This window comes from Beta vulgaris, chromosome 1, assembly GCF_026745355.1.
Source record: "Beta vulgaris subsp. vulgaris cultivar EL10 chromosome 1, EL10.2, whole genome shotgun sequence".
NCBI classification, from domain to species: domain Eukaryota; kingdom Viridiplantae; phylum Streptophyta; class Magnoliopsida; order Caryophyllales; family Amaranthaceae; genus Beta; species Beta vulgaris.
In genome coordinates, this window is record NC_079202.1 from 32,876,568 (window position 1) to 32,899,835 (window position 23,268).

At 38.6% G+C, this 23,268-nt stretch overlaps 1 protein-coding gene and 1 non-coding gene across 2 annotated transcripts; one reads left to right on the forward strand and one right to left on the reverse strand.

Moving 5' to 3' along the window:
• Positions 1 to 408: 408 nt before the first annotated feature.
• On the forward strand, positions 409 to 515 carry LOC125494541 (small nucleolar RNA R71). The gene has a single exon (XR_007270788.1). It is a non-coding gene; the product is annotated as a small nucleolar RNA R71 (small nucleolar RNA).
• Positions 516 to 14,039: 13,524 nt separating this feature from the next.
• Positions 14,040 to 14,531, reverse strand: LOC104898232 (uncharacterized). The gene has a single exon (XM_010685285.1). It carries the CDS (start codon positions 14,529 to 14,531, stop codon positions 14,040 to 14,042), a length of 492 nt encoding a protein of 163 aa, XP_010683587.1.
• Between the last annotated feature and the right edge of the window lie 8,737 nt (positions 14,532 to 23,268).

Genomic DNA, 23,268 nt, shown 5'->3' on the forward strand with positions numbered 1-23,268 from the left:
GAGTATGGGTTGTCCTGTTGATATGATTGAAAGGCATTAAATTGTTCGAGCGAACTCCGACACTCCTGTGACGAATGTCCAACTATTCGACAGTTGTCACACAAGATCGCAGATTTAGTACCTAAAGCAGCAACACTCGCGGGAGAGGAGAGATGCATATTGTCGAGCTTACTATTGATGGCATTCATTTGTGCAGTCAATAGGTATATAGAATCATAGTTGCCTCCCTTGTTAGCTAGTCCTCGAGGGTTACCATATTGGCAGTTATGGATGGCCATCTCCTCGATTAAGTCATGTGCAACATCAATTTCTAGTTTCATGAATCTCCCGTTCGCTGCAGAGTCAAGAATAAGTCTCGAGTTGTTCCCCAAACCATTGTAAAATCCCTGAACTAGGAACCATTTTTGTAGACCATGATGGGGACATTCTCACTGGAGGTCCTTGAATCTTTCCCAAGCTTCGTGTAAAGATTCGTCGTTAGCTTGGGGGAAATTTGTGATCTGACTACGCAACCTAGCAGTCTTCTCTGAAGGGTAGTACTTCCTGTAGAAAGCTAACGCTAAGGTATTCCAGTCTGTGATCCCAAGAGTGGTGCGATTAATCCCATTTTACCGCATCTTTGCCTTATCTCGAAGTGAAAATGGGAAAAGAATCTCCCGAATTTGATCTTGTGTTACTCCTTGTTGCTTAAAAGTAGAACAATATTGGCCGAATTCCTGATAATGTAGATTAGGGTCTTCATGAGGTCCACCACTAAATTGTTTCCTTTCAATCATGTTCAGCAATGCAAGTTTTATCTCAAAATTAACAGCTTCGATCTCGGGCATTTGATTACTCTTGGGAAGTTCAGCCAAGGAAGGCTAAGAAAATTCAGTAAGTCTCTAAGCCATCTCTGATTCTATTAGAATAGTTGAGACAATATTTCTAGAATCAGAATCAAAATCCAAGGGTGTATCTTCCCCTAAATTATCTCGTAACTTTCTCAAGAAGTTCTTCTGTCTATGAAAGGATCTTTCAATTTCAGGATCAAATGGGAAGCCACCTGAACTCAAACTCTTGTGCATAGACAAACTAAAGAACAAGCAATTAGGAGATTTTTTTTTCCCAAAGAACAAGTGTTCTTTGAGACGGGAATATATAATCTAGACTCTTAGACAATTAAAGAAAATGGAATAAAAATGTTATTCCCCGGCAACGGTGCCAAATTTTGACAGGCTAAAGTTGTATCACCTAATAAAAAGTAATCTTAAAGTCCTCTAACAAATAGTAGCCGGGAAAGTAGGATCGAATCCACATGGAAAAACAGTGTTCTTTTCCTAATTGTCAATCAAATCTAGATTATAGGGAACGAGTGTTGTTGTTACTAAGCTAAATTGAATAATAACTAAATCAAGAATATCAATAATAAAAAGCCTAGGGTGTGGGTTCACCAATGAACAATAATTCCAGGACGAAACAAAACAATCAATCATTAATAATGCAGTTAAACAGGTTGGTTTGTTCTCTCGAATCGAAATCAACCATAGAATGATATTAACAGGCTCTGACAATTTATTAATACCAAAACTACCTATTTAAACTAGCCTTAATATCAAGTTTATACCTCTCGACGCATAACCTAATATTACAATACTATAACAATCAATTCTGGCCAAATTAGATTGAATAGAGATAATACATCCGATAAGAATCAATAAACATCATCAAATATCAATACTTTATAAACATCCTATCATAATTGATCATGGATCCCCTAAACCCTAGAAATGAACTACTCAATCATATTTGAAACAAACATGCTCATGGTAAAATAAGTAAACATGATGAAACACAATCAAGAACTAAACAAGAATAATAAGGAAAGAGAAAGAATACCAATTGTAGAAACAATCTTGATAAACCCATACTTCTATTGAAAGTTCAATGGAAAAATGAGAAAAATTAATACTAGGGTTCTTCAGTAAATAAAAAGTGCTTGGAAACTAAAAGTCGAAACTCTAATGATAAAACGTAGTCTTTTAATTCTGAAAAGATAAGTATTTCAATATCCATTAAAATGGCACAACACGCGCTTCAGAAACCTTACAAGCGCCCCGCCCGCCCAACCTGAGCGGAATCCGCCCGGTCAGGCGGTTGTCAGGTCATAAACCGCAGAATAGGAAATAGCGCCTCGCCCGATCGGGCCCGCAACAAAATATTTTTCTTTTTATCAAAATCTTCTCCAAACGATGAAATTTGGCTAAGTAAGGGCGCCCTGGTAACCGAGGCGGTTGTCAGCCTGCACAAAATCTCAATTTTCAAAACGCCATAACTTCTTTGTTATTCGTCGGAATTAGGCAAGTGACCACTCGTTGGAAAGATCTTGAAATATAGAATCTAACACAATTAAAATCACTATATTTGGATTTGTATAACTTGAGATATAATCAAAAGAGTGGACTGGAGTCATTTTTCTACTTCTTTTATTATTCGCTTTGCTTCAAAACTGTTCCAACTCAATGCTCGTGTTCTCAAAAGTACATCATCTCTTGTAGTGATATAAATGAGTAGGTAATGCACTAAAATGTGCTTATTCCTACAATGATCCATCTGAAAATACAAACACACTACAAGGAGCACATTAGTAGTAAAAATGGCTTCGAAGAGCGCTATTAAGACCAATAATGAAAGAGGGACGGAGGTAAAATCTCTATATAAAATAGAAATATCAGGTGACAATAGGGTTCTCCACCTTTTTTGTCTTCTCATGCTCAATATAACTACTATTTTGAGTACTCATTCATGCCAAGACCAATTTGTACAACGAATTAGGTTGCTTTGCTGTGCCAACCCAAATGTAAATTATTTCATCTTCAACCATCATCATATCTACTGAACAATCATAAGATCATTGTCTGTGAACAATACCCAATTATTCTCATTAAATGCCTACTAAAAGTTCAAGTATGGCCAATCAAAAGTAATACCAGATTTCCTAGCTTCATTTTCATACTCCGTCACTAAATCTAGTACACTTATCAACTTTTACTCTAATACATATCTCCTTATCCTTCCAATGAAAACGCAACAGTTTGTGATCATCACTCATTCTGCAATATTAGCAACAAAAACTATCAAAATTAGTCCAAATTTTAACACATGATCCCAATATACAATGCAAAATTAACTCCACAAACTGACAAACTTTCATTGTTCACAAAATCACAGTAGACTTTTGCCTATAGTTTGACTTCATCCAGGCAATCACTATAACCATCATGCCCTTTTTATTTTATTTATTATCCCCTGTTCACTATATTTCTTTTAGCAAATACGTTTGTGTTGATTACTAAAGAGATGGAAAGAGTTGGCATCAAACTCCATGTATTACTATATAGGCCACGATAGTGACACTAATATAATGTTTTAAAGAATATATCTTTTCTTGAAACTTTATCACTATCTACAAATCAACCAAAAAAACCATTAAACATTATATTAAGCAAACTTATACAATCTTCTCAAATCTCATGATTAAACATTAAGAAAATTTAAGCAAGCATAGCTGATATAATCTTCAATATCCCCTGATTTACATTGATTTTCCCAGAATTTAGAGCAACCAAGAGATGATGTAGAAGGCCAAAGAAGAGGATATCAGGTGGCACAATTTTTTTATGAAGTTCAAAGGTGAAGAACAGAGGCACAAGTATGAAAGCGTTTGACAGATACGATTTTGAGCGAAGATAATTGAATTTTTATTTTAGGCGATTGAGTTGGTTGTGGTTTAATTAGGTATTTGTTTTATTTTACTTTAACAAATAAATGACAACATTAGAAAGTCAACAATATGTGTACCAAGTTTTATTAGTTAATAATAAGGGTAACTTACAAAATCAGATCGGTTGACTAATGTAACTGATCCGGTTTTGTGCCTAGACCAGATAAGTTAATAGCTAACTGATCCGGAGGTAAATTGGATAACCTACCACTCCGACTCCATTTGATTCGGTCCATTTTTGGATCAGTAAGGTCCATTATGACTGGATCAATCGACTTTTTTTTCTGCTAGTGGTATGATTAAATGAAGTTACTCTTATGAATGATGTTACTCGTATCAAGAAATGAAGTTACTTTTATGAACATTTGGGATTACTTATATGATTAAATAGGATCATCGTCTAATGATTAAATAAGGTTAGTTTTATAAATGAATGAGATTGCTCATATGAATAAATGAAATTACTTTTGTGAACAATTGGGGTTACTCGTGTGACTGAATAAGGTTACTTTTATGAATGAAATATGAATGAGGTTATTCTTATGAACAAATCATACAAAATCAAGACGCTGGAAGATGGTGTTGAGTTTATTGATATCAAAAATCTTGTATTGATGTTCTCAGGTAATGCCCTATATACAGCCCTAATTATTGACACTTAATGACTAAAGTGGGCCAGTAATCATAAGTGTTTACATAATTCCCAAATACAACAAACATATACATACATAGTCCAACACCCACCTCTCAAGTTGGAGCATGGGGATGACCAATGCCTAACTTGCCACATAGGAAGAGAAACTGACAAACGCCCAGAGCTTCGGTAAAGATGTCCGCCAATTTATTGGTGGTGGAAACATAAGAAGTAACAATGAGACCCGCTTGAATCGCATCACAGATGTAGTGGCAATCAACCTCAATGTGCTTGGTGCGTTCATGGAAGGCGGGATTTTGTAGAGGGTAGAATTACTATCACAAAAGAGAGAAATGGCACGAGAGTGAGAGACCCCAAGACTACGAAGAAGAGCACAGAGCCATTTCAACTCAGCAGTCACATCAGCCATCGAACGAGACTCAGCTTCATTGGAAGAATGATAAACAGTATGTTGTTTCCGAGTCTTCCAAGAGATAGGGGAAGAACCAAGAAAAATATTCCATCCTGTGACAGAACGCCGGAGTCAAAGGGAAAATAGCCCAATTAGAGTCACACCACGCAGTTAAATGTACGTTATTAGGAGATGAAAGGATAATGCCTTTACCAGGACACCCCTTCAAATAACGCACCACTCGGAGAGCTGCATCCCAGTGTTGCTGGCGAGGCTGATGCATAAATTGAGCAAGCACATGGACCACATAGGCTAAATCAGGATGCGTGAAGGTCAAATAGATGAGACGGCCTACAAACCATCGATACTGAGATGGATCGGAGTAGAATGGCCCATCAGCGTAGCCAAGTGATGATTAATCTCAAGAGAAGTAGCAGCGGGTTCGGAACCAAGTAAACCTGTCTCAGAAATAATATCAAGTGCATATTTTCGCTGGGAAAGAAAGAAACTATTAATACTACGAGCAACTTCAATGCCCAAGAAATATTTAAGAGGAACCAATTCCTTCATACGAAACCAGGCACCAAGATATTGTTTAAAGGATGTGAGAGCATCAATATTGTTGCCAGAGATAATGTGATCATCAACATATATAAAGAAATTCAGGCGAACAGGACCACGACAATATGTGAAAATAGAGTATTCAGAGTAGGAGTGAGAGAAACCATACTGACGTAGGGAAGAAGCAAGTTTCATAAACCAGCACCGGGGGGCCTGACGCTGTCCATAAAGAGATTTCTGCAAGCGACACACCTTACCAGGAGTAGAAAACTAAAACCAGGAGGAGCTTCATATACACCTCCTCCTCAAGGTCACCATGAAGGAAGGCATTATGAACATCCATCTGATAGACAACCCATTTCTAAGAGGCTACAACAGCTAAGAAAGCGCGAACAGTATGCATTTTTGCAACGGGGGCAAAGGTCTCAGTGTAATCAATACCTTCAACTTGATGATTACCCAGAATCACCAACCGAGCCTTGAGACGCTCAACGCTGCCATCAGAATGATATTTGATTTTATAAACCAATTTGAAACCCAAATCTTTCTTACCAGGGGGAAGATCAGTCATAAACCATGTATGGTTATCTTCAAGAGCATCAATTTCTTTGTGCAGAGCCTCACGCCACCCAGAATGTCCCATAGCCTCTTTAAAGGAACGAGGCTCAACCCCGTCATCAACAACTACAAGAAAAGCACGGTAGCGAGCAGAGAAATTATCACAATTTATAAAATGAGCTATAGGATAGGAAACGTACTTGGGGACATAAGAGCATGTGATGAATCCGGAGGGGGAGTCGTTGGGCATGCCATATTCACATAATAGTCCTTGAATAATATATTAGGTTGTTTCTCGCGTCGACCACGACCCAACAAAGTAGGAGAAGCTGCAGCGGGTTCAGTAGAAGAAAGGGCTTCAGGGGAAACTGGGCCTAGAGACATCCGAAGTATCAACTGGGCCGGACGGGACATACACGAATGGTTCATGGAGGACTAAATGGAAGCTGGGCTCATAAGGGGGGATATGGCCCAAGGAGGAAGCAGGGGAAGAAATGTGGACCGGGGAATCCGTGTTTGAGGAGGAAGGGAGGTCAAATGGATCAGGACTTGTTTGGGCCAAGGGAGTGGGAGGAGGACCAGCATTAAAGGGTAGGGAAAGCGCATCAGAGAGAGGGAGAGATGGGCTAGCGAAAGGGTCGGTTTCACCAAGGTAATAGGAGGGGAAGTGTGATAAGTAAAGGAAGCCTTAAAAAATTGCACATCCCTAGAAATGCATATGTCCCCCGTGTCCAAGTCATATAATTTCCAATCCTTTTTCCTAGTAGGATAACCAATGAAAAGACATTTGCGACTACGAGGAGCAAACTTGTTCCCATTGGCTTTTTGATTAGTAGCAAAACACAAGCAACCAAAAACACGGAGAGCCTCAAAATCAGGAGCACACCCAAAAATCATCTCATAAGAAGTTTTATTCCCCATAACACCGAAGGGAGTGCGATTAATCAGATGAACAGCGGTAACACATTCTCCTGAAATTTCAAAAGGCAAGTGTGCCTGAAACATCAAAGCTTTATTGACATTGAGAATATGTTGATGCTTATGTTCAACACGAGTATTCTATTGAGGAGTGTCGGTACAAGAAGTTTGAAATAATATACCCCTCCTCACAATTTTAACATGAGTATCAAATTATCGTTCGACCGTGGCAAAGAAAGACAAGAAATATCGATGAGCTTCATTTTTATGTTGCAATAAATAAACCCACACAGCACAGGAATAATCATCCATTAGAGTAAAAAAATAAACCGCTCCACAAGAGGAAGGAGCGTTATAAGGACCCCACAAATCACAATGAAAGAGTTTGAATAAACAACTAGCTTTATGAGTACTAGTAGGAAAACTATCACGTGCCTGTTTGGCTAAGGGATAAGCATCACAAACATTATGCCATTTCTTCCTAGCACTACTAGAACGAATGACAAGGAGCATCTTCAACACTCTTTCCGATGGATGGCCTAACCTTTGATGCCACAGATCAAACAAACTCATATTAGAGACACCAACAGCTTAAGCCACAACCATATTGCAGAAAAAATAGAGCCCTCCTCGCCATTCACCTGCTCCAATCAAAATCTCTGAGGGTCGGTCATGTATAGCACATAAAGTAGGAGTGAATTGAACAATAAATTTATTATCACATAACAAGTGAGAGACAGATATAAGCTGGCACTGAAAATAAGGGACAAATAAAACATTGCGCAAAACAAGGTGGTCAGTGAGATAAACATCCCCTTCCTTGGTGGCAAATGTAGAACCTCCATTAGGAAGTCCAATGGTGCAAGATGTAATACTTTGCACATTCACTAAATAGGTCAAAGTGCTAGTTATATGATGAGATGCCCCCGTATCTATGATCCACTCCATACCTGCCATGCATTCGTGACTCGACTGCTCATTCTTAATCAGGTTAAGAAGCACCTGCATTTGTTAGGGAGATAAGCTAGCTAGAGGAGTTTCCCCTCCTTCGGTCGTGCCAAATAGAGGAGCACTAACATCACCAACAGCGTTGACGCGGACCCCCTTGCACGTGAAGCACCAGACACGGCAGTGGAGCCAACGGCCACGGCAGTGGTTGAAGAACCACCAGACCCTCAGCATTTTTGCTTTCATTACACGCCCTCACACGTTCCTTATACCATGCGGGGTTGCCATGGAGTTTGAAGCAAGTACTGACATTGTGTCCACGTTTCGAGCAATGAGAGCACACGAGCTTAGTTTTGTCAACTCTATCATACCTTCCTTGCCCGGTCATCCGCAATATGAAAAGCGTGGACAACACCCACGGGTTTATCACGAGAAGAGGTGTGTGACTGCTCCTCTTGTACAAGAGTTTGGTAAGCCCGATTAAGATCCCCTAGAGGTTGTTGAGCCAGAAGGTTAGTGCGCACTGCCCCATATGATTTTCCATCAAATCCCATCAAAAATTGATGGAAAATCTCCTCCTCACGTTCCTTCGTCAGTTTCAAAGCGAGATTACACTCGTATTTCTTGCATTCACACGAAGCGAACGACTTCAATCTCGCCAGCTCGTCATAAAAGCTCATAACTTTCAAATAATATTCATCAATTTTCATATTTTCAGTTTGTTTACAGTTAGAGATAGCCACCTTGATCTATTGAACTCTCGGTCCATTCGCCCCATAAAACCGGCGTTCAAGATACAACCACCAGTCCTGAGCATTGTCGTGCAAAGGTATAGTCCTTGCTATTCTAGAGTCCATGCTCCATAAGATCCACGAGACAATCATGGAATGTACCTTTTCCCAATCAAGCAAACCCATGGGTTCGGTGGGTTTGAAAATTTTTCCATCAACAAAGCCGAATTTTTGTCAGGCACGAAGAGAGAGAGTCATAGCACGTGCCCACGCGACATAATTGTTGCCGAAAAAAGCCACATGTGTTATCATGTTCCGTGGGTGACCGTCTGATCCCAGATAAAACGGAGATGAGGGTGTGACAACCCATGCTCCTCCTCCTACCACAACGTATTTCTTTTTGTCTCCCATGCTCTCAGGACTTCTTTGTTGCTCACGCGGGTGAGGCCAAGATTTCCGCATAGGTCACTGGAAAACTAAAAGCACCGTTCAAAGGCGCGGCTCTGATATGATGCCAAGACGCCAGAAGATGGTGTTGAGTTTTTGGATGTCAAAATCTTGTCTTGATGTTCTCACATAATGCCTATATACAGCCCTAATTATTGACACTTAATGACTAAAGTGGGCCAGTACTCATCACTGGTTACATAAGCCCAAATACAACAAACATATACATACATAAAACTCATAAATTACAAAAATAAAATTTAGAAAAATTTTGCAATATTAGAAGTATATAGCAAAGGACTTTCACCAAACATTTATTATACACATCACAAACACTAAAATGCTGAATCATCATTATATTATTATCATTATCAACACAACACATCACATTAACATTCACCAAATCAACACCCAAGAAATGGAAAAATTGACGGTACCTTGAAAACACTCAAACTTCTGAACAACAGCAAGATCATTGAGCATAGCTTTATTATCGAAATCTCTTCCTTTATCTTTAAGAGAAAGGAGGATAGCATGATAGCAATGGCCTCCTCAACTTTTTCAGGGCAAAGATTACCATAAACACCGAGCTCGAATTCTGCTAATTGATGGCAGCTAAGGATTTCTTGAAACTTGTTGAAGTTACTCTAATTGGAGGGTATACTCTCTCCTCCTCCTCTCATGCTTAAATTGATTCATTGTTTGTTCTTTTATTTTGGTGCTAGTCATGGGTATATCTTATGACGAATTTGATAAGTACTCTGGGTTTTATGTTGCTTTATTTTTCATTATGGGAATTATATATGGTCGACCACACCTATAAATATAAGTGTTGGAAGCCATATATAAAAATTGTAAAAATTAATTAGCATGGTCCAACAAGGCATTATTAATTGTAAGAGGTTGACTTATCATATTTCAAATTGAATATCAGGCTCATTGTAGTTTCAACAACTTACTTTTCTTTTGAGTCACAGCTAGTTTTCTAGCAGCCACAACACAAACATCTGGCTAATATACTTCAAAAACCCATAAAAACTTCTCTCTTACTAGTCAATCTCTTACCTATCTAACATAATCATCATGTCCTTATCAGACTTAATTTCATAATGCTTCATCTTAAACACATAAGTGAATGTCGGGTATAATGGATATTTAGGCGTTGGAGGTAGAGATGGCACTAGTGCGGGTATGGGTCGGGTCCACCTGGACTCAGACCTAAACCTGTTTCTTTTTTACAGACTTAGATCTGCCCCAGATCCGTTTGATCTAGATTTTTTAGACCCAGATTCGCTGGGTCTAACGGGTCCACGGTTGCTAACTGGGTTTTTCTTAATTTTAAGTTTTCATCACATTCTTGAATATATGTAATTAAAATTTTCTCCCTAATACATACAGGTCTTGTATCCATGGTTGAAGTATTATCTAAACAAAGTTTTAAAAATTAACTCATAAATATCTTAAAATGTTACAAATTACAAAGTTACAAGTCTTAAATCGAGTTAGAACACTAACGAGTTCACAAAATCACAACTCATAAAACCTTAAAGTTTAGGTAAAAAAAATTCTACTATGTAAATGGGTCTGCAGGTCGGGTCTGGGTCTAGCATATGTGGACCCAGACCCGACCCATGCTCTTCGAGACCCAGACCCGATCCGAATTCGGGTCGGGTTCTAGCGAGTTTGGGTCGGTTCTAGGACCCATTGCCATCTTTTATCGGAGCATTCTTAATACATTTATATATAAGTTTTGAGTTTTATGTATATGCGTGTGAAATTGTTACTGTAATTAAATTAATTGAGTAATTACATCTAGTACTAAATTATAGATAAAATTATTTACAAAACTTTACCTAAGAAAAAATATTCATAATTTAACAACATAATAAAAAGATAGTAAATGAAATCTCCGCCCTTTCAGCTTTGTAATCCGCCTCCATAGAACTTGGTTAACCACATGCACTCTTCAGCCCAGTCGACATGCAGCACATAGCTAACAATATAAGAGTGATTCGGATTGAACTCTTGCATCGGTGGAGGTAAGATCCAAGCGAAAGTTTTGTATCCAAGTTTTGAGAATAATATTTCCACGACTCGTTTGCGTCCATTTGGCTGAAGTAAAGCAAACAATTGTGCATTTATTTTCAAAGGCGAGATATGTGATTCGAAATTATGCTATATATTCAAATGCAATGCGAGATAGTTTATAATAGATTGAATACTTGTTGAAGTATTAATTTTATGTCCGTAGCTGTGTATCCCAAAATAAGTTGTGCAAGATCATGAAGCATTGTGATTTTTAAAGTACCACTTTTATCACATATTGTTAGTCGAATTAACAATCTGTTAATAAAATAAGATAAAACTTTATCAGGTTAAATAAATAATGATTGTTTGATGATCGTGATCATATGAGATCGAAAATTATACCTTGGAGTGGTTACAACATTTGTGATATCGCAAGACTCACATTTGGGAACTCCTTGGAAAATGTTAATCTTTTTTAGACAACGATGACATGCTTCATATATGATGTTGTCAACATGCTCAAGATGACACGCATTGGCAATAACTCGACAATATTGTACCTGCAAAATAATTGAAAGTTATTTATTCATGTATAGGTTTATTTTTGTTTTAACAAATAAGGAGTAAGGGTCTAATTACTTACTTTTCTCACTGAATGAAATGTCGCTAATTGAATCTGAGGAGCATTTGAAATATCAATGGATGAATGTAGGGTAAAAGGAGTTGATCGAAAACAGACAACCCTTTTTTTTTTTTGCTAATTTATCGGAGTCATACCTATAAATTTAGAGGATATAATTATTCATTAAAAAATAGTAATTTAGGATATACATTAATATAATTATATTATGTATACCATGTAGACAAATAAGTAGTTAAGTTATCTACTTTGTTAACATAAATCCTGGAGTAAAATCCTGTTATAAGATATGTCTGACCTATGTTTAAGTTTGAGATAAAAATATGATCACATATTAATATGTCATTTAGAAATATGAAAATGAAATGCAAATGTTGATAATTCAGGCTAGTAGTTTCATAGTGTACCACGAAAGCTCTTTACATGTAGACCACATGCAAAAAGAATTGGACAAAAATCAGCTTCGGTGTTAAGATGTCCATCTTCAAGTATGTGCACAAATTCATTCCACATGGTTAACTTGATAATCGTCAAACCGCGAGTATGAAATTCGATAGTGTTAGGAAAATTTTGTGTTAAATGAATATAGAGATAATATGCAAGTTAAAATTTTGTAATTAGAATAAACGTACGTTTTATCAATTATCGCCAAATATCTTTTAACCGAGTTTCCTCCAACTGACTCAATTGGTGAAACATATAGAACTAATCCCATTGCATCTTAACAAAACCAGAATAGTATAATTAAAGTTAGCTTCCTTCAAGCTAAGCATAATATTAGTTTAATTTAGATAAAGGGGTAGTAAAAGTACGATTGGCATGAACATGGAACCGATTGAAAGCAACTAAATTGTAAAAGAATGTGGGAATTGCAACGTCATCATGCTCTTCGCGTATCACAATTGTTTTTGATGCTATTGTCACTTGTTCAAAGTTAGGAACGATTTTATTATTCTCATCGGCGCGTACAACTTGCACTCCACAGAGTACATAAATAAATCCCTCGTGAAACCTTCCTATGAAGTTTTCAACATGGGGCGAAAATATAGTGCACTGTACGCACTCACCCTATCATTAAAATCAAACTTGCTAATAGTGTCTTGTACCATTGTGAAATAAATTTACACTACATTAATCTAAAGGTTTTTTTACCTCGACATCAACAAAAAGCATTTTCCATATCTGCTTAGTTGTTCCAAAATGATTGTAATTGAATATATCGTAGTTCCGAACCAACCGAGCCCTGACATTATATCGTCGTACCCCGCAAGGGTATAAATGCATAAAGTGTGGATAATGGAACTCCATCCTAAAGAAAATGTTAAACATAGAAAAAATAGTTACATATAATTTAAAAATGAATAACATGATATATGTACATCTACATCACATTGCAATATGTTAGGCATCAAAATAAGATAATAATCGTAATGATGCAATTTATGATTGAAGACTATACGATCACGATATGAGCATGACATAAATTAGGTAGAATCATGACTATATTTCAATTAGTTACATTATGCTCTTATTACAAAGTGGTATTTCAAGAGTTTACACATTGAATTCAACTATTCAGAAGGCAATAAAACTTCTTTATATACAATATTCTTTAAAAACACCCCTTGATGTCCTTGTACATTTCCCTTTTTTACCACAATCTTTGTTGTGTTCTCTGAGATTCCGCGTGACAATGCCGCATAGAGTTATCCGTGGCTAAATACATGATCTGGTAGGTATATGCCAACATGGGGTATAGTTTGCCCCTGAGACTTGTTTATTGTCAAGGCAAAACTAACATTAACTGGAAACTGCTTTCTAACCAGCTCAAATGACAACTTTATTAATCTTCAGCACTCTTCAATGGAATTTTGGGCAGGAAAACTATGTTTCCCCTAGAATGCCCTGTTAAAATTTCAACATCAATAAAATGCTACTTCAATCCATGACAAAGCAACTGTGTGCCATTGCAAAGCCCATTCTTAGGATTGCTGTTTCTTAAGAGCATTAAGGGTACCCCAGGTTTCAAACAGAGAGCATGAGGAGGCAATCCCGAAGCTGAAATTGAATTAAGAAACTCTTGCTGATACAAATTTCTCCTATCTTCGGGAACACAATCAATCGAATAGTATGTTTTTCCTTCTCCGAGAAATTTCTCAACAACCTTATCATTCATCTTGTCAGCATCTTCGTTGAGGGGTGTGATAATGGCCCTTTCAACCATATAATTTCCTTCTCCCACATGTTGACTTAAATTTGGAAAAACTTGATCAATTAACATTTCAATCGAGACATCATCAGTTGATCGTATTACCATATGGTTTGGCAGTTTTATCATGTGATCTGACACGGTAGGTTCTTCTCCATTGCTAATCGCGAGCAATCGAGACGCAAATGCGCTGTCATCTCATGAATCTCATATTTTCTCTCAAATGCAAAATATTGACATGTCTCCAAATAAGGGACTTGACAAAAGAGGCATCAATCATTTGAGCTCTTGTTCCATTTCGAACCACTGGTAATACTTGTCTGAAATCACCACCAAAGACAATAATTTTTCCTCCAAATGGTAAGTCATTTTCCATTAAGTCTTTCAGTGAACGATCAACAGCTTCAAAATGATATCTGTGTGTCATTGGCGCCTCATCCCATATAATTATGGCAGGGTGCTTTAGTAAAGTAGCAGTTTTGGAACGCTTGGTGAATGAGCAAGTTGAGTTGCTATCAGGTTGTAATGGGAGCTGAAAAGTTGAGTGTGATGTTCTTCCTTGATGCAATAATGTCGCAGCAATTCCAGATGTTGCTATTGGAACGGCAATTTCACCTCTTCTTTTTACAGTTGCTAAGAGTGCTCTGTATAAGAATATTTTGCCGGTACCTCCTGGACCATCCATAATTATGTTGTACGCATGTTGTTGATCTCTATTAAGAGTGTCAACGCACGCGAAGTCCTCTTCTGGAACTGGAATAGAAATCCTCCATGATTGCGGAAAGATCGTCGATGTCCTCAGTACTTTCAGGTAAACTTGGCAACTCTGTAATGTTAGAAATTCCTTTTCTCAGCAGTCGTAATAAACGATCTAAATCCTGCAGAAGCTTGTCAGTGAGAACAACATTGTTTGTTGTCGTGCTTGAAGATGGATAATCCTCAACCATGTACGTGAAGAACTCGTCCCATATGGCACGTAATCCGGTGGGTTGGCAGTATACCAAGATGGTTGCGAATAATCTTCGTAATGATGATGGCATTCTCACAAATGATGCTTCTAAAAGAGACTGATGGATGCTTTCAACACTCTCAATGAGACCGAGGGATTCCGCAGCAGCTCTAAATGTCGGTTGTATTACACCATTGACTGTCCTCAGATGTTCAAATGATTGGGGACCTCGCACGTGCTTGAGCAATAATCTAAGGTAAAATCTCTTTCCTTCAAGTGGAGAAGCTACGTACAATTGACCAATAACTCGTTAATTACTTCTCCTAATCTGCCACTCACACCTAGACTTAATCCACCTATAATGCTCTGGAAATTCTCTATAAAGAAATCTTCTTGCACCTGGATCAGTTTCATTCATCTTAAAGAAATGAGTCAGCATCGTTTTGGAGTTTCTCGGGTCTTCTAATACGTCTGAAATCAGGCAATTCTCTTCGAATCTCACTTGATGCATGTTTGGCAAATGCACTTGCAAACGATCTATAAATGGATACATTCGATTTAAAGGGAATTTGTAGATTTTCCAAAAAGCTTCTGGTGCACAAATCCATCTCGCATCCACGTATTGTGCAATCTCATCACCATTCTTAACTTCCATGGATACTCTATCTGAACCCTTATGTATATATTTATAGAGATATTTGACACACTTAATACTGCTGCATATCTCTAAATTGACGTGACAGTCATACTTTAAGAGCAAAAATGGATTGTAGGGAACTACCCATCGGTTGTCTACTTCTATTCGAGAATTTTGACTCAATGGTACAGTTGGACTATTATTTCCCTAGGAACACTACAACAGGGGGGTGAATTGTAGGTGTAGAAAAAAACGTAACTTTTTGCGGAAATTTAAACTTAAACGAATAAACAATCTAGATGAACACAAGGGATTTTTACGAGGAAAAACTTCTTGGGCCCAACAAGAAGAAACAACCTCGACCACTAGGGATTTTAAACTCAACTCTTTCACTAATTAGGCCAAACAACTTTGTTACAACCTAATTCTATTCTCGAGCCACACCTTGAGTTCCTAAACTCAAGTTCCTGAGCCACTGTTCCCTTAAAAGTAGTTCCTCTCAACTTCACTCGAAGTTTTCTCACTCTTACTAGCTTTACTCAAAGCTTCTCTCTTACAAAACTTCACTCAAAATTCCCTTACCCCAAAAACCAAAATACAATTGATCGAAATAAGCTTAGTGGAATTAGAGTAAGAAAGCAAAGAACAAATGGCTATTATAAGAGAGTGAAGGCACTGACACTTAATTAGTTAAACTCACTTAATTACTTAGTCAGACACACTTTGGAACTTATTTAGACTTCAATATATATTTATAGTGACTAACACAAAGAACGTGGGAGTTAAAATCGACTTCATGTTCAATCCATTAACCCATGATGTTCCTTCCCCTAAGGAACACGTTCCTTATCATGTCCCATGATCCCATGATCTTATTTTGGACGTGGATATGTTTCAGCCACAACTCCTAAAGATTAGGAGTTTCTTGAGCTTTATCCGAAAATTAGTTAAATATCAAAACATATTTATTATTAAAAATGAATTTTAATCTTTAAGAAAATATTATCTTGTAAATAAATTATTCATAAAAACCGGATAAATATTTTCTTATTTTTTTCGAAAAACAAAATCTTTTCCTTAACAGATTCTCTATTAAAACTGATTTTCACTTAGGTAAAACTGATTTCCTATTATTTAGGCATGACTTACTCAACTTCATAATTGTACCGTTATACTACTGCACGCCTAAGTCTAGTTCCTTTTATATATCAAGTTCCTTTAACAGATTCGTTTAGTGCCACTTAGTTTGTTACTTAAACAAGGAACAAACTCTCATTCTCAAATAAGATTGCCAATGTTCCTTACCATCCTTACTTTGTTCCTTTACAATGGAACTAGAAAATAAAACGCCTTGCTTTTATTCTTCTTGATCCAATGCTGCTCCAGTATCAACTTCTAGAAACTTCTTTACTTAGTCTTTGAAATCCTCTCTTGACTTCTTCCTTGACTGCGTATTCTCCTAGTTCCTTTCATAGATACCTTAAAAATCATACACTTAAATAACTCATTAGTTCACTACTTAGTTTGCATCTTTGTTTCTTTGTCATCATCAAAACTAGGGTTCAACACTTTCTCTGAAATTTTCGCGTGTTAATTATTAATATCTGTTGTGATAAATTATAATTCTATCAAATTATTTTTTCGGAAAGTATATATATATATATATATATATATATATATATATATATATATATATATATATATATATATATATATATATATATATATATATTTACACCTACATTATTTTAATTGACTTTGTGCAAAGTTTATAATGTGCGTCTTATTTATGTGGCATTGTGTTAGTCGTATTATGTAGTTGTCTGCATTGTTCTTATAAAACGGACAATGTAGTACTTTTGCGTGTGCCGAGTGTGTAATGTGATAGTATATTATGTGTATATTTATATTACGTTGGTAATAATAATTTTTAGTTTGGAAAACATATACTTATACATTTTATTTTCGAACGTTTTACTTAGTGCCGAAAAATGTACATTGTACTAGTAATAGCCTACGGTACATTATGTTATATGTTAGGGAGGTCCGAAAATTCTGATTTTTAGCCTTGTTATACGAAGAGTTTGGACAGCTTTTTAAGTTCCTCTTGTAACGTTGCGATAACCAAAGGTCATCTCTTCGTCTACCTTTCTTAATGCCTTTTATTCATCACCCTTTCACCTTCATTTTTCTGAAAATAAAATCAGCAACCCTTGGTCTTTGTGACTCCATTTCACACCCCATTCTCGTCCAACCATTACAGAGGAAGAGAAAGAGTTCTTCTTCTCGGTTTTCGTCCATTTCTGCACACCCATTTTCTTTGCATCATATCTCCTTCGTTTCTTATCCGAATTGAGCGTGTGAGTAGTCAAAATCTATTTACTCGGAAAGATCTTGCTCGTGGTATAATTCGTTTTTGAAGAAAGGGGAAGACTCGACTGCAGTTTTCGTTGCAATCAGACGAGTCATCCGGTTTTGTTCCCTGTCGCACCTTTACGAACATAACCGTAGCCGGAGATCTAACCGTTAGATAGTCTTCAAATTTGGACAGAACGTTTATGACATCTTGTTCTTGACTTTGACTGGAGCGATTTGGATTCCGAGATTTTGATCACCGCGAATCATAGTCGGAACAGAGCAGTGCAAAATAAGAGTTTTCAACATTCAAGGAAAAGGTAACTAGCGTTTTTTCTAGTTCGGTAGAGTATAGATATTGAACTTAGGTTGTTAGAAATGCGTTAGAGAACGTAGTATCATGTTAGGAAGAACTTAGAAGATTGTATGGTTAAAGTTACCTATTGTTATTGTTGTTGTTTTTTGATGGATTTGTTATTGTTGTTTTTATTGTCGTCGTTTTGGTGATTAGAGATTGTTGTTGTTATTATTGTCGTTGTTTTGGTGAGTAGAGATTGTTGTTATTATTGTCATTGTTTTGACTGATTAGAGATTGTTGTTGTTATTATTGTGTTGTTTGGTGATTGGAGATTGTTGTGTTGTTTTATTGTCGTTGTTGTTGTGTTGGGTGGTAGTTGTTATTGTGTTGTTGTGTGAGTTGTGCGTTGTTGTTATTGTCGTTGTTGTTGGCGTTGGAGTGGGTTGTTGTAGTTTTTGTCATTTTTTTTTGTTGTTGGAGTATGTTATTGTTGTTATTGTTGGTGAGTCGTGGATGATACGAGGGTGTTTGGTGTGAGTGTGGTGTAGGGAGGCTGAGTAGGCGAGGATGGCTGGAGCGAGCCTTGGAGGAGCTTGCGTGGGCGAGCGAACGAAGCTCGCAAGCCACGACAGAAGGCTGCTCGCGACTCGCGAGCCTCGTCGCGACTCGGGACGATGCCAGTCACGACCCGCGAGCCTCCTCGCGACGGGCGGTCTGCCCCTGGGTCGTGATGTGGTGACTTTATTTATGTTTTTGGTTTACAGCTTGTGTGTTTTGGCTTGGTTGGTCTTAGATAAGTATGCTAAGGATGTTTGAGTAGTTTTTGGATGGTTTAAGTACTACGTTAAGGGTATGTGTCCTCATGTGATGGGTAACTCTTGGTTTTGAGTCTTGAAACGTGCCGGTTAAATGTGTTGGCTATGCAACCTCATGTTGGACCTTGTTGAGTATATTGGTTGAGTTACGCTCATAACTTGTTCTTATTGAAGGTTGGATTTGATTGATGTGTGCTTGTCTTGTATGATTGTACGTGCTTGATAGAGTAACTCTAGGAACGGTATGGTTCTAGAGGTCTTCATTAGTAAATCTTATGAACGGTATGGTTCAAGGAGTTTGCGTTTAATTATTCTAAGGGTAGTATGGTCCTAGAAATTTATGCTCGATAACCTAAGGGCGGTATGGTCCTAGGCTTTGGTTACTAAACCGTGGGCGGTATGGTCCATTGGTTACTACGGGTGGTACGATCCGTAGATTATAGCTATTCGAAAATGGCGGTATGGTTCCTCGAATATGCAACGTAGCCTTGGCGGCATGGTCCAATGAGTCTACGCACAGGGTATGGTCTGTTATGTTTGAGCTTGTGGACCGCATTTGTTGCATTTGTTTGCAACGTTGACCGCATTTGTTGCATGGTTGTCGTTTGTATCTTATAGCGAGTGGGTGTTTGGTATTATGATTTCTGATGTTCTTTCTAATTATTTAAGCTCTTATCTGTTTCTATTTGAGCTGGGAGAACTGCTAGTTACTCCCCACTGATTGTGAAAATTGTTGTATCTTTGTGCAGATGGTGACGCTGTTTAGAGTGGTTTTAGACTGGTTCAGGGGTGAGTGTGTTCCCCGTGTGAGCAAGGAAAGGCAGCTTATCATAGTGGATGAGTATTTCATATCTGGACTTAGGATTAGATACTTAGTTGGTTTAAGTAGCTAATTCTAGTTTTGACTTATGTATTGGAACTATGGTTTTCAGTTGTCTTCGTTTTGTTTACTCTATGTTTTCGAGGATTTCTTGGTGGTGTTATGACTCTTTGAGACTTGTTGAGGAATGAGGGTATGGGACTTCATTTTCCCTTTGATTATATGTACTGGAGTTGACTTTTCCTATGATGGTTATTCTATTTTAGTTTTGTTCTACTCCTTAGAGTGACATATCCGTCTCTTTGAATTTCCGCTGCCATTATCTATAGCATTACCTTACTTAAGGCTATGTACCTTTGATTTTGGACGGGATGTTACAGTTGGTATTAGAGCAAACGTTCCAGAAGCTCTGTTTAGGATGCTATTATTTTCCAGAAGTTGAGTAGACTTGTGACTAGGATTACTAGTGTCTTAGATTTCAACTCTAGAGTGTATGAGAGTTACCTGGGTAGGAAGTAAACCTGGGGAAACATTTTGTTTACTATGTTTATCGATTTAATGTTTGCTTATGTGATTTTGATAGACTAATGTGATAGTTTCTGTTTTGTAGTATGCCTCCACGATAACAGTTAGCCGCTAGAAAGGAAGCTGCGCGTCGTCGTGGCGTAAGCCTGGAAAATGCTTTCATCTCTTTGGCCAATAGAGCTGTTTCTTCGGGTAGTGGGCAGTCTGCTTTCGACCGATTTGACCGTCACATGCCCCCTACTTATGATGGTGTTGTTGATCCTGTAGCTTTGGAAAACTGGTTAAGGGAGATGGAGAAGCTTTTCACGGCAACAGACTGCTCTGCTGCCGAAATGCTACTGATTGGGACCTACTATCTGAAGAAAGAGGCGGATAATTGGTGGAGTACGGTGAAGGATGTGTGTATGGCTACAACGGGTTTTTGGTGGACCGAGTTCTCCGCCAAGCTGAAAGAGAGATTCTACCCTGATGAGTTGCGCTGGCAAAAGCAGGAAGAATTTCTATCTCTGACTCAAGGGAATATGGATATCCAGAAGTACACCGACCGCTTCACGGAGCTGTCTAAGTTTGCTGGTATTGTAATTCCCACCGAAGCTGAGAGGGTTAAGAGGTATATAAAGAAGATGAATTCGAGGGTAACGACCTTGGTGCTGTGTTCGGGGGTTACCACATTTCAAGCTGCTTATGAGATGGCCCTTAGTGTTCATGCTTCAGTGAGAGAGGAAGAAGCCGTTAAGGCCGCATCTGTGAGGAAGCCTTTACATCCGGGAAAGGATTGTGAGGGTGCTGCTATTGTTTGCTTCTATTGCAGAGAGGCGGGTCACAAGAGTTATGAGTGTCCCAAGAATCCGAGGGCTACAGCTAAGCCCCCTGTTCCTCCTAGTCATTCTGCTTCGCCAAGGAATCGGGTTTACAGTATGACTCATTCTGACGCCGATGTTCATCCCGACGTCATCTCTGGTACCTTTCTTGTTAATTCTGTTCCTGCTTCTGTGCTGTTTGATTCTGGTGCTTCTGTGTCTTGTGTGTCTAAATCGTTTGCCAAGAAAGCTAATTTGACCTCGAGTTCTCCTATTCGGACTCTTATTTCTCTACCTTCTGGTAAGAATTACCCTTGTTTGGCCGAGTATTGTGGAGTGCCTATCTTTGTGTTGGGTATTGAGCTGTCTGTCGATCTCAAGGCATTCTCCATGGTCGAGTTTGATGTTATTTCGGGCATGGATTGGTTGTTCAAGTATCGTGCTCAGTTTCATTGCCGCGATCAAAAAGTGACACTTCGTAGTCCATGTGGCAAGCGTATGTCCTATAGTGGAGTGGTGTTGAAGAAGGGAGTAAAGATCGTATCTGCTCTAAAAATGCAAAGGCTCCGTCAGAAAGGGGAGCAAGTGTTCCTCTGTATGGTGAAAGATTTGACCCAAGAGGTGAAATTAGAGGACATTCCCGTTGTCCGCGAGTATCCGGACGTTTTTCCTGATGAGCTACCAGGTATCCCCCCTGAAAGAGAAGTTGAGTTCAGCATTGACTTGACTCCTGGTACTGCTCCTATGTCAAAGGCCCCGTATAGGATGGCGCCTGCTGAGTTGCAAGGGTTGAAGACTCAGTTGCAAGAATTGATTGATAAGGGATTTATTAGGCCAAGTGTCTCGCCGTGGGGTGCTCTTGTTCTGTTCGTCAAAAAGAAAGATGGGAGTATGCGGCTTTGCATCGATTATCGGGAATTGAACAAGGTGACTATCAAGAATCGGTATCCCTTGCCCCGCATTGAGGATCAATTTGACCAGCTAAAGGGTGCGGGTGTATTCTCAAAGATAAACCTGAGGTCAGGTTATCACCAGATTCCGGTGAAGAAGGAGGATATTCCTAAGACCGCCTTCCGAAAAAGATATGGGCACTATGAGTTCGTGGTCATGCCTTTCGGTTTGACTAATGCCCTTGATGTATTCATGGATCAGATGAACCACACTTTCCATGAGTTCCTGGATTCGTGTGTAGTCGTTTTCATCGACGATATCCTGGTGTACTCTAAGAAAGAAGAGCATGATAGGCATCTGAGGTTGATCTTGGGTATTCTGAGGCAACAGAAATGGTTTGCAAAGTTCTCCAAGTGTGAGTTCTGGCTGAAGGAGGTGTCGTTCCTAGGCCATGTTATCAGCAAGGATGGAGTTATGGTAGATCCTTCTAAGGTTAGAGTTGTGGTGGATTGGGAGAGTCCTAAGAATGTTTCCGAGATCCGGAGTTTCCTTGGTCTTGCTGGTTACTACCGGAGGTTTGTTAAGGATTTCTGAAGGATAGCTCAGCCGTTGACTACATTGATGAGGAAGGAGAGCAAGTTCCTGTGATCTGAAGAGTGTGAAAAAGCATTCCGAGAATTGAAGAAGTGCCTCACTACTGCTCCTGTTCTGACCTTGCCTACTGAAGGGGTTGGGTTTGAAGTATATAGTGACGCATCAAAGCTTGGTTTGGGTTGTGTTCTTATGCAACAAGGGAAAGTGGTGGCGTGTGCATCCAGGCAGTTGAAGGTGCATGAAAAGAATTAACCTACGCATGATTTGTGAGTTGGCTGCTGTGGTGTTCGCTCTTAAAATCTGGCGACACTATCTGTATGGGGTTTCGTGTAGGGTGTTTACCGACCACAAAAGCCTCAAGTATATCTTCACTCAAAGAGATTTGAATATGAGGCAGAGGAGATGGTTGGAGCTGATCAAGGATTACGATCTGTTGCTGGATTACCATGAGGGCAAAGCTAATGTGGTTGCGGATGCTCTCAGCCGTAAGTCAAAGCATTCTCTTAATACGGTTAGAATTCCGCCGAGAGACTTATGTGATGAATTTCGGAAGCTTCAAATCGAGGTGGTTCCTCGGGGTTCGGTGGAAACTCTCTGTGCCATGAGTGCCGAGTCTGCCTTGTCCCAATAGTTGCGAGAGAAGCAGAGGTATGATCCTAAGTTGGAGAAGATCCGTGAAGCTAAGGCTCAAGGCCGAGCCGAAAATTTCGAAGTCGATTCCGAGGGATGTCTAAAATT

Excerpts from the sequence above, each read along its gene's own strand:
- LOC104898232 (XM_010685285.1), bottom strand. The coding sequence starts at position 14,531 with ATGGATGGTCCAGGAGGTACCGGCAAAATATTCTTATACAGAGCACTC.